Raw genomic sequence first — 12676 nt, 5'->3', positions numbered from 1 at the left:
CAAATTAAAGTGAATTCATATTTCTACATCTAATGCTATACTGCCAAATTAAAGTGAATGCTAGATGAGGGAAAAAAACTCTTTGAGAAATTCCCTTGGTGACAGATTAAAGTGAATTCATATTTCTACATCTAATGCTATACTGACAGATTGAAGTGAATCTCTCTCTCTCACTGACAGATTGAAGTGAGAAATTCTCTCCCAGTATAGATGAGGGGGAAAAATTCCCTTGCTGACAGATTAAAGTGAATCCATATTACTCTATACTAGTGAATCCAGAGTGAGGTCAATGACTCTCTCTCTCTACATCTAATTGAATTGAGAAATTCTCTCGCATCTAATGCTATAAATCTCTACAATGATCTAAGTTCTTTTACATTTTTTATCTGCAATATCGTACAAGCATTTCCAAAGTTCATCGGAATTTTTAACAACAGATAATGACGAATCATTTGTACAATCATAATGTAGATGTCCGCTGTCTAGAATATTGAGCAGTTCGAAAATCTCAGATAAAATCGAAAAGTGTACATTTTCTGTTTTTGTTAACGGTAAATCAACATCTTGACATCCTGTTGAAAATTTAATATTCTTCGCAATTGAATCAAATTCATAAAATGAAATTGACATCAAGAGACGAGTTAATTTTTTGAATTTTGAAAAACCATAACACTGCATCTCGCAGATGTTTGTTGTGTCTCGAATGAGGGGGAAAGATATATCTCTCTTTCTAAATTGATGAGATGCACGTGTTATAGGGGCTCGTATCTGTATAAAAAAGATCACCCCACACGTGTTGTCTGGTCTAGCTCTAAGCAGCAACTAAACTAAAAAACGTGAATGGGATATTGGAATGAAAAATCATTTGAAGGCAGAAAACGTTTATTTACACATTTTGACACAACTATTCATAATTTCATCTTCAATTCTAATTAGCTTATCTATACATAAATTATGAGGATGATAATAACATAGATAGTCTCTTATATCATTTAAATTAACCATGCTTAGAAAAATGTCTTTCAATTGCTTCGCCAAACTATAATTTTCAGGAGTTGATTTCCTAATTGCACTTTCACACTCATCGTACCAATCAATACAGTTTTTTAACCTCACTTCCAATTCGTTGTCAGCAGCCAACCACTTTCTCGGATCCATGTTGTTGAGCGAATGAAGAAAACTAAGTATATGCAGGAACTATTATAGAGTAATTAAGCGGTCTTTCTTCATTAATTGACGATAGACAACATGTACGCGCTTTATGCAGTCTCAATGCATGCAGGCAATAAACACATTGTAGATCCTTTCCGTTGTAGAAGAATCCATAACGAGCAAAGTTTCTTTTCTGTGAATTCGTGTACATCGGAGCCATTTTCATGCTTTGCATTCGATTGTTTTCGCACAAGAAATTATTTGTTTGATACATATTTTTAAACAACAAAGAATTATAATGTTGGGCAGAGAATAAAGCACAGCGAGAATGTGGTCTATTTTTATGAATGTTGCACGCAGCATAACACCATGAACTAGTGAAAAAGCTGAAATCAGGTTTTGGAAAATCCTCTGGTATACATTGAACATTGCTATGCAATCTTCTTAAAAACTTTGCTTTCTCAGTTCCTTTTGTGAAAATTTTCTCATAAGCTGCAAGGTAATCACTTATTAATGACTCATTGTATTCTAAATCTCCATCTTCCCATTTTATTTTATGATAGAGACGTTCTAACCATGTTACATCGTTATACAATTTTGCACTCAATTCTGTCTTTGCAAATGGTGATTTGAAATGGAACACAATATAATTATTGAACTGATCAATTATGGTAAGTTCTTTCACAATAATTTGATTACAATCTTGTTTAAACCAGTGAAGATCAACCGTAGCAATTTTCGCACTCGCTTCCCTGTGCACTTCTTTCTCTTCGCCGACCTCATTGAATCCTTTGTCTCTCCCCTCCTCTTCTCGTTTCTCCTCCTCCACCTGCAGCGGCTTCAGTGTACCCTCGAATCCTTCATCTCTCCCCTCCTTTTCTCGTTTCTCCTCCTCCTCCACCTCCAGCGGCTTCGGTGTACTGCACCTTGCTTCATAATAGAAACTATCAAGATCGCACTGAATACCAATAGAGCGAGTTTGTGGCTTGTCCAAAATATCAGAACACAAAGAATAGGACATGTTGTCTGTTCAAAGGTGAAACTGATAATGAACTAAATTGAGCAGAATGCACACCTTATATAGGCGGCGCGCTCTATCAATAAAATTACTGAACTTCTTTCACCATGCTCGTGAGAGGTGTGTATTCCATCACACGATCGCTAATTAAAACGCAATAGGCGGAAGTATTTGCAGGTACTGCACTTTTAATTCCATTTCAATACAAACATCTGTCGATGATTTCAAATGACTTGGTTGGTGTGAACAATCTACAACAATCAGCGGTGTTGATTCACAAAACGTTTTAAAATCGATTTCTGTTCCGAGTTCGCTATTGATTGAATGATTATAATACGAGGGCGCGAAATCCAGGAACATCCGGTATAAAACTTCCTTCTTACCTAGCAGATTTTCATATGGATAATACTCACTGTTCAAATATACTTTAACATTGTAAATACTGCAGCTATCGAAATTAGATATTGATTTTTTAATTTTATTCTTACGATCAGTTTGAAATGCAATTATAACGTATTTTGGACTATCAAAACTCGATGTGGTACGAACTGCCCAAGAATGGTTAAGTGAATTTTGCAAATTTGGTAATTCACAAATTTCCCAATGGCGGAAACCTAATTTCAGTGGAGTGTCAGCATCAAGCAGTCTCAAAAATTTCAGTCTTACATGATCTTCTAAAGTTATGTAGGGCATTCTCCATTGCAGTTTTGTAATTTTCACACTAACGCTTGTTCCACTTTGAGACTCAACACAATTTAGATCTGTCGGTGACCTCAATAAGACGAGTTCCTGTTTCAAATTTAAAATTATTCTTTGAAAATCTTCAAAAAACGGGAGGATTAATTTCAGCGGTACACAGAAAGTGAATGTATTATCCGTTAGCTCATATCCTGCTCTGTCAAAACCAGCCAAGTGATATGTGTTTTTATCGAGAGTATTTTTCACCAATATAGCTTTAATTGTGGATGTTAATCCAATCAATCTTGATTTAGAAATTTGCTGACCTGCTAATTCATATCGTATTTCGTCAAAAAGGTTACCGATTACGTTACTGCTTAATTTATAGTCTGCTGCAACTGGTGCATCGGCTGGGTCTGTTCCCGGTTTTGTACAGTTAACTGTTCCCTCAATCAATATGAATGATTTACAAGGTAAAGAATAGACATCTAAAGAATTTATGCCAATACGTGCCTCGTCAGAGTTTTTTATTTCCTGTCCCGAATAAACTGTATGAGTGTGAAATTGGAATTTAGTAATATCATTATAAAACTGAAGGTCTGTCTCCACATCCAGAATTTCACTAATTGCTGCAGGACCTCCTGACATTTCGCCATTAACTATAAAACCCAACTTTTCTAATATTCTCGCGCTTTTAGCCGACAAAGCACGTTTGTTTTTAGGTGTTGTCGCTATCGCGTTCCTTTCTCTAATGACTTGATTGGTCTTATTCGAACGTGGGTTGAAAATAAGATAACCCATTACTTTTCACGTATGTGCAACCTAATTGTAATTGTATCTCCGCGGAAATCAATAAACGATCCGTTCTGGTCCGTTACCTTTACATTAATAGTTTGAATTCGATGCGTATTCAAAGTTACATAAATAATCGGTGATGGTACTTCGTTTATTAAATAACCGCTAGGAACCTTTGGTAAAAATTCGTAGATTATATGTTTTTGTTTTCCCTCAGAGTAACTACCGCAAGCTAAATTACACTCAACTACAATACTGTCAACGCTTGTTATGTTAACCAAATGTTTGGAATAATGCCATTTATTTGGCTGCAAAACAACATTATCAAAACCAAGTCTTAGCAATCAAATCAGAACGTGTTAAATCAATTGGTTTATCAGAATGAATTTCAATCTTCATAGTATTTACATTTGCACGTATAATAAGTTTATTCTTCTTGCCATCAATATTCAATTTATTCTTTAAAGATTTTATAATATCCTCAACTTCATATGCACCAGTATCCAACTCGATTAATCTATCACCATATTTGAAGCTGGAATTTGTTCCTTTGTTAATGTTTGCAATACTATTGTAACTGGAAAAATTAATCAATCCAATTTCCCATTCACAATTTTTATCCAATTCTATAATTTCTTGTAAATGTTCATAGAGATCACTTGTGTTAGATCGTAATGTAATAACCACCATCTTGTGTGTTCACCACAAACACTTAATTACAACTGATTTGCAAGAAACAATAATGTAAGATGACCACAAAAATCGCTATTTAATGGTTGCATATGCTCTACATTATAAAATATATTTACTCCATTTTCTTTTTTCCAATATTTGTCCAATTCGTATGGAGGTTGTAAATTTCCAATTGGATCAAAATACCAAACATTAGAACCAACTTTCTTATATGCTACCCAATGTGTGCCATCCTCGCTTTCCCTTGCTAAATTCACAATGGCATTCTCGTTTTTTAGATTTTTTTTGGGTAATGCATCTAACATATATGCCTCTTAGCTGAATCTGTAATAATTTCGACCAATCAATCAAATCATAATTACTCAATTCTCCTTCAATATTCATGCCTTCTTCTTCTTCTTCTCTTCCTACTCTTCTTTGTTGTTCTACGTTTCTTAACTTGAGGGAATAAACTCACTCCATATGATGATGGGGGTAGGGGTGGAACTCTCCCCCCACTAGTTATTTGAGGAAAAGGCTTCAAAAAATATCCTTTTCCTGCAATATGCTTTTTCAACTGAGCTATAGCTTTGCGTCTAATTCGTTACTATAACTTCTCCTCTCATTCTTCTTCTTCTTCTTCTTTCTCAAAGACCACCAAACGCCGCTTTAGCTTTCATAACGTTTGTAACAAGATAGCTAAGTGCTTTCTCGGCAAGGGGTGTTTGTGGATTTTTGAAAATGTCCCATGCAGCGTTTGCTAGAGCTCTGTCAGCTACCGCCCGAGTTTTATTATCGCTATTTTGAGTATAGGCTATATCATGTATCTTGCAAGCTCTATCTAATGAATTTATACCTTGATCACCTCTCTTTAACCTTTCATTAACCTTGGTGCCCGGTCCGCAATACTCGTATCCCGGAATATGATATTCTTCCCCCAGGTTATCAATTACCTTATTTAAAATAGTTGATGTCACATTACCTGCCAAACCTGACACACCTTTAAAAACTCTTGCTGCTGAACTCAAGATTCCTCTACCCCGTTTCCTCGAACTCTGCTTTTTTCTCCTACATACCATTATTCATTACCTTTCAACTCAATGGTTGAACATTAACTGAGGTTAATTAATCAATACACCAACTTGAATTGGTTTAATTTTCAATCGAGTTGGAAATGAATTTATACCATGATTGCTATGATACATTGCTTGAATGATAAGAATATTATTTCAAATCTGAAAAGTGAATGCGATTTGAAAAGGGGAGAAATGATGCTGGGCCACCCACATCTGTAGGAGCACGTGCGAACACGAGAAGGAGGGAGCGAGAAGCCGCCAGCGCTTGCCTGCACGGCTGTGTGTGTGTGTGTGTGTGTGTGTGTGTGTGTGGTGTGTGTGTGTGTGTGTGTGTGTGTGTGTGTGTGTGTGTGTGTAGCGGAAAAGACTAGTGAGCATGCTCACAACAAACTATAAAAGACGCACTCACCTTATTTGAATATCATTCACAACAGAGCAGCTGAAGCATTTCTTCTTCTGCGTGTTTCTACTATTCATTACGAACTTATCAACAACGGCAACAACAGGTAAGAATTGAAAACAATTTTTATAGAAACAATATTTCAATTTATTTTATCTATATTCACACATACATACAATTCGTAACACATAGGTCATATGTATACAGATATAAAAATTGTTAAGCATTAACAATTTTTATATCTGTCCATTTGGAGACTTATGTGTTACTACTAACACATAATGTTTGCAATTTTTGTTGAAATGTTCAATCTTCGGTGTATCAATGCAGGAAGCAAATCTTTGAGGTAGATACACCTCACATTTGCTTCCTGCATGGATTATTTTTAAAATTACACGCCGACCGTGCTGGTTTGTGTCCTCCCTCGCAGCAACTATGGGGTAGGGAGAGCGTTCCTTCAACTCTCGCAGCGGCACCCACGGTTTCGGCTGCGATTTGTTGATGAGTTGGACAAAGTCCAACTCAGCCTCCACCTCCTTCATTAACGGCACGAGTGAGGAGTCCTCGTCCATTACAGCTCGTTTCTGTTGAAAAATATTTGATTAGTGTCTTATTTGTTTCAGATCTCTACATCAGATTATCATCGAATTGTCATCATCGAATTCTCTGCATAAAGTGAGTAATATCAGTTATTGAAATAACATTGGATTGACTACTTTAAACAATAATTTCTAAGCAGTTCAAATAATATTCCCTTTGCATTCTAATCATTTCAAATAATATTTCCTTAGCATCAATTTCTATTCGGTTCAAATCATTCCAAGCAGTTCAAATAATATTCCTTTGCATTCCAAGCAGTTCAAATAATATTGGTAACATTTATGCATGATCGATTACTTTAAACAATATTTCTAATCAGTTCAAGGAAATAACATTGATACATGATCGATTACTTTAAACAATAATTTCTAGCAGTTCAAATAATATTCCTTTGCATTCTAATCATTTCAAATATATTTCCTTAGCATCAATTTTATTCGGTTCAAATCATTCCAAGCAGTTCAAATAATATTCCTTTGCATTCTAATCATTTCAAATATATTTCCTTAGCATCAATTTCTATTCGGTTCAATAATATTTCCTTAGCATCAATTTCTATTCGGTTCAAATCATTCCAAGCAGTTCAATAATATTCCCTTTGCATTCTAATCATTTCAAATATATTTCCTTAGCATCAATTTCTATTCGGTTCAATATATTTCCTAGCATCAATTTCTATTCGGTTCAAATCATTCAAGCAGTTCAATAATATTCCCTTTGCATTCTAATCATTTCAAATAATATTTCCTTAGCATCAATTTCTATTCGGTTCAAATAATATTTCCTTTACATTCTAATCACTCCAAATAATATTGGTACATTTATGCATGATTGATTACTTTAAACAATAATATCTCATAATACCATTTCTAATCAGTTCAAGGAAATAACATTGATACATGATTGATTAGTTTAAACAATAATATCTCATAATACCATTTCTAATCAGTTCAAGGAAATATTGCTTGCATTCTAATCAGTTCAAATAATATTCATATCAAATAATATTCATATCAAATAATCAAAGACTCGTATGTGCACAGATTTTTTAACAATCAATCACACAAAAAAAAAAATCTGTGCATACACAAGTTAATAATATTTGTTGAAACCAACCTTTGATTGAGTGAGCACCTCCTCCTCCTCTCCGCCGCTAACTTCAGGCTCCTCGAAGGTTAATTTCCTCTTGGCCTGCCTCTGCCTGATGTTGTTTGATAGCGTTGTCAGCCGCGGTGTGCGCCCAGGTAGGTGCTGGAGCCAAGCGCTGAATAGGGCTGTCCCCAATCACGATCTCGCCCCCTGGTGATGTTGGATCCTGTGGAGCGGGTGCGGGAGCAGCGGCAGCAGCGGCAGCAGTGGCAGCAGCAGCAGTAGAGGCGGCACAGGACTCGGCAGCTTTGCACTGCCAGTAGTTGAGCACACGCTGCGGGGGTGGGCTATCCGGCAGGATGAAGGATGGAGAACTCATCTTGTATGATGCGTGAAGTATACTGTCTCTGATGTGAATGATAATTTTCCTCTCATCGCTTGTGTTTATATAGCATACATTTCTCTCTCTGTTCCAGACATGTGCGAGCGAGAGCGTGCTACAAGGCGAAAAAAATTCGAATTTCTCCCCAACAACATGTGCTCCCAGATCGTTATCAGATTGTAAGTATCCCACACACGATCATTTTTCAAATAGCATCCATGTGTTAGAAGACGAAAAAAAAAAAATCTCGTCTAGAACTCAGCATGAGACTTCACCTGCTAGAAGCTGAAATCCCCATGTCTACGGGAATAAAACCCTTGATTCTAATTTTATAATTCAAATCAATGTTAGATCCTTCAACATGGAAGTAAGAGGACCTCATTTTTCAAACATGAATCTTATCTTGTCAGTGTTTTCTATCATCAATATGACATTTTAATATTTAACCAATCTAATGTATTACAGTAGCAAAGTTGTTGCATTTCATTTATTTACAATATTGCACACATACTTGATTTTGATCTTTCTTGTCAATCCTGTTCTAACCCTGTCTCATCTGCAGAATCTCGTAAAAAATTGCAGATAAGTTGATTTAATTGTTCTTCTGTTAAATGAACATTGTTTTCTATTATAACTTTTTTAATTCTATTGATAGACTCTTTAAGATGTGCACACACACACATCTCCATGAATCGGGGCGGTCCCCATTCCCCCAGAATTTATCATATGATGTACCATATAAATCACAAACTGAAATATGATCGTATCCATCACTGAAGCAAAAACCCAATTTTTCATAATCTCTCACAAAAGTTAAATATTGTAGATTTGTCCATCCTTTTTCTGCTAATCGCTGCAATATATCTAGGTGCGTGTCCAAGAGTTCACTTAATTTATATTGATATCTCATTTTTTCTAAAGGAACAGAATGGTATTCACTTAATTGATTAAAATGTCTATCTATAATGAATTGAACGCACAAATCTGAAGACTTTAACTCAGACTCCACACCAAACACATTATCCATCTCAGTACAGTAGCTTGATGTTGTATCAGCAAAGACAAGATCGCTACTAACAGATTACCTTGCTCTAGCTTATTATTATTATTATTATTATGAAAAGCACACTCTAGCGATAATTGATTGTACTTTATACCACTCTATTTCTAATAAATATTTCAGACCATAGAGGAATAGCATTCTCGATTCAGTTATTAAATATTTCACGACATAGAGGAATAGCATTTCTTGATTCAGTTATTAAATATTACATTGTTTTCACAGCATTTTCTCACCTCTCAACTCGAGTTCCGAACCTCATAACCAGTTGAGCTCTCGTTGAGACAAGACAGCTGAGAGGAATCAATCATAGGGCGCTATCTACAGCTCTAGCATAGACCGCTATCTACACCTGTAACCCGCTATCTACACCTGTAGCCCGCTATCTACACTCGAGGAGATTCACGCAGCATCAAGCACTATATGTAAGTACATTTTCACTTTGATTTTATCCTCTAAGGAGGAAAATAGTCCTCCGAGGACAGTTTTTCTCCTCCGAGGACAGTTTTTCCCCTCCGAGGACAGTTTTTCTCCTCCGAGCACAGTTTTTCTCCTCCGAGGAGAAAAAACATTCTACAATATACTGCATGCATGCGATTTATCTTTAGAATATGGTATATCCGGAACATCCAAGCCCCGCTCTACTTTCTCACACTCTTCATATAAACAAAACGGTAAATGTATCACTTTTTCAAATGGATTTTCCATAATATATTTGCAATAGACACATTGCAGATAGAATGGATTTTTATGTAAGAAATAACCATTTCTCGCAAAATACTCTGCTTTATTGCATAATGATTGACAAAAGTCACAATGATGATGCTTTTCAAAATACTCTCCTTGAACGGATGAATCTTCTACACAATTAAAAGTTGAATATCTTTCTTCATATTCTCGCAGAATATTATTATCGAAATTCTCCTCTTCAATTGTTATATTATCTTTCCTTCTACAGTTCGGACTGTACCTTACATGTTCTATTGCTGGTATGTCACTTTCTTCCCATTTTCCCAAATAAATTGAACAAAATACACATTGCACAATGTCTGGTGGAGATGAGAATATAAATCCCTCTTTCGCCATGTTTTCCGCGGACAAATTCTGACTAGTTTTTGTCCATCTTTTATCAAAAGATAATAATCTTAATCTTTCATGCAACATTATGTGATCTTGAGATATCATTTTCACACACCCTTCTTCTACCAATGTCAATTCACAACTAAACATGTTGTTGTACTCTATCTCATCCTGATCGTTTTGTTTTTCAGAATCATGCCGAGGGAACGCAGACTACGTGGCATCAATTCAAGCGCAGCCCGCCATCGCATCACCCTCGATGACGAGGATATCGACATCACCAGCGTGCTTGAGAGCTCGAAACGTCGAGTTTTCGATATAATTAGGGAACATGCGGCACGCCATGATGGGAATGTTAAGTGGTTTATAGTCTTAAACGTTTTGCTGTATAAATTAGTGGTGATGGATGACAAGCAGGTTGGTGACTCTGTCTCATCTCTAATAAATCTACATAGTTACTCCAACATAGCGCTAAACGTGCTTGAGAACTATGAAGATTTTAATGAGCATTTTTTCTTGGCTGTGAAAAAAATCCTCTCATCTTTCGAAAATTTCGTAAGACATGGGAGTGGATGGGTGCTAAAGAAAATTGAATCACTGGATGTGAACGTGATTAAATTTAATCCTATATACACATCCAGTTTCATTCAAACACCCCAGTTTTTGAAAAACAAAAAATGTATTATAAATGTGAAAAATCTCTCTGACGAAAAATGCTTTTTATGGTCAGTGCTCACGTATTTCCATCAGAAGCCAAAGGACTCACACCTGACTGTAAAGTATTTGAGCAAGTTTGCTCACACACTTAATACGCGAGGTGTAAATTTCCCGGTGACGACACGCGATATTAAGAAATTTGAAATACTCAATCTGGACATTGCAATTCACGTCATCGCGTATGACAACAAAAAGTTTTTCCCCTTCCGTACAAGCATTTTCCGCACTCGTAAACACCAAATTAATCTTTTAATGCTAAAAGGCGATGCAGGAAAAACTCATTTCTGTTTAGTAAATACCGCGAACGGGAAAAACGGGCTATCACGTCTTCTCTGTCACCTTTCAAAACACAAGGGTCAAGTACATGTTTGTAATTTCTGTTTTCACCGGTTCACATCAGACAAAACTCGAAATGTAGACGGTAAAGCAAATTTGATGAAACATGTGGAACTTTGTTCCAAGTTTGAATCCCAGCGCGTTTCATATCCTAAACGCGGAGAGACAATTAAATTCAAGAAACTAGGCGCGACGTTGAAGAAAAAGTACACCATTTACGCGGATTTAGAAACTTATGTTGTTAATATCACAGATGATGATGATGATGATTCCGATTCTGATGAAATTACTCGTAGTTACACAAAGAAAACGGCGCGTCATATTCCTTGCGGGTATTGTTTCGTTGTTATAGATGTTAACGGGAAAATCGCCTACGGACCTGTACTCCATAGATCGAGTAGTTTAGACGAAAAAATCATGGAGAAATTTCTTCAGGAAATTACAGATCTCGGCGACATTTTGTATGAGGATATGAAACGAGAAATTCCGATGCAAGCTTTATCCGAAAGTCAAGAGCGTGAATTTCAAAATTCAGTAAACTGCGGGCTTTGTGCTGAACCGTTTTTAGACAGCGATATTAAATGTCGTCACCACGCGCATGAAACCGGTAATTACTTGTGTGCGGCACATGTTTCTTGTAATTTAACAGCTCGTACTCCGGAGTACATATCGTGTTATTTTCATAATTTCTCCGGTTTTGATTCGCATTTTATTCTGAAATCGCTCGGTAAATGTAAAAAAGAAATTTCCTGCATCGCAAATACGTCAGAGAGATTTTTGACACTTTCAGTAGGCAAAATTAAATTTTTAGATTCCTACAAGTTTATGTCTGAATCCTTGGAAGTATTGGTGCGTAATTTGGTAGAAAGTACAGACATGGAAAAGAAGTTCGAACGATTATTTTCGGTGTTTCATGATCCACCTCGCGAACACAGACAGCTCTTGTTGAAAAAAGGAGTATATCCCTACTCGTACATGAGCTGTCCCGAAAAATTCGCGGAAACATCGCTTCCTCCCATCGAATGTTTTCATAACGATTTAACTGATACACCTCTGTCTCGCGAAGAATATGAGCATGCGCAAAGAGTGTTCTCAACATTCAAGCTGAAAAATCTGGGTGAATATCACGATTTTTATTTATGTTTAGACATAATGCTATTAGCGGTAGTTTTTGAATCCATGAGGTCTACGCTTTTTAGCTCATACGGCCTCGATGTGACCCATTTTGTTTCTCTCGCGCACTTCACCTGGAATTGCATGCTGAAACACACTAAAGTCGAACTAGAATTGATTACTCATCCTGACATGCATCTTATGTTTGAGGCAGGGATGAGGGGTGGGGTGTCATTTATCGGTAAACGTTATTGCGAAGCAAATAACAAACATCTACCCAAAACATACGATCCTTCAAAACCATCTAATTATCTGCTTTATATCAATGCAAACAGTTTATACTCGGAAGCTATGAGCCGAAGCTTGCCTGTTGGAAATTTCAAATTCCTCTCAGAGGAAGAAATTTCCACCCTTGATTTCGCGAATTTGGACAGCAATTCAGAAACCGGATATATAATAGAATGTGATCTCAAGTACCCTCAAGAGTTACATGATAAGCATGCCAGCT

General features: G+C 36.4%; 1 protein-coding gene across 1 annotated transcript; it reads right to left on the bottom strand.

Moving 5' to 3' along the window:
• Positions 1-6027: 6027 nt before the first annotated feature.
• On the bottom strand, positions 6028-7859 carry LOC111054555. Its single transcript, XM_039439445.1, has 3 exons — positions 7680-7859; positions 7508-7642; positions 6028-6375 (listed from the first exon to the last, which is right to left on the bottom strand). Exons 1-3 carry the CDS (start codon positions 7857-7859, stop codon positions 6028-6030), a joined length of 663 nt encoding a protein of 220 aa, XP_039295379.1.
• Between the last annotated feature and the right edge of the window lie 4817 nt (positions 7860-12676).

This window comes from Nilaparvata lugens, chromosome 12, assembly GCF_014356525.2.
Source record: "Nilaparvata lugens isolate BPH chromosome 12, ASM1435652v1, whole genome shotgun sequence".
Classification (NCBI taxonomy): Eukaryota; Metazoa; Arthropoda; class Insecta; order Hemiptera; family Delphacidae; genus Nilaparvata; species Nilaparvata lugens.
The sequence above is the reverse complement of the archived record's forward strand: the minus strand, read 5'-3'. Positions and strand labels throughout refer to the sequence as shown.

Excerpts from the sequence above, each read along its gene's own strand:
- LOC111054555 (XM_039439445.1), bottom strand. The coding sequence starts at position 7,859 with ATGAGTTCTCCATCCTTCATCCTGCCGGATAGCCCACCCCCGCAGCGT. Across the intron at positions 7,643-7,679 it reads CATCACCAGGGGGCGAGATC|CACCTACCTGGGCGCACACC; the intron begins GTGATTGGGGAC and ends GCTTGGCTCCAG. Across the intron at positions 6,376-7,507 it reads AGGTGCTCACTCAATCAAAG|AAACGAGCTGTAATGGACGA; the intron begins GTTGGTTTCAAC and ends ATTTTTCAACAG.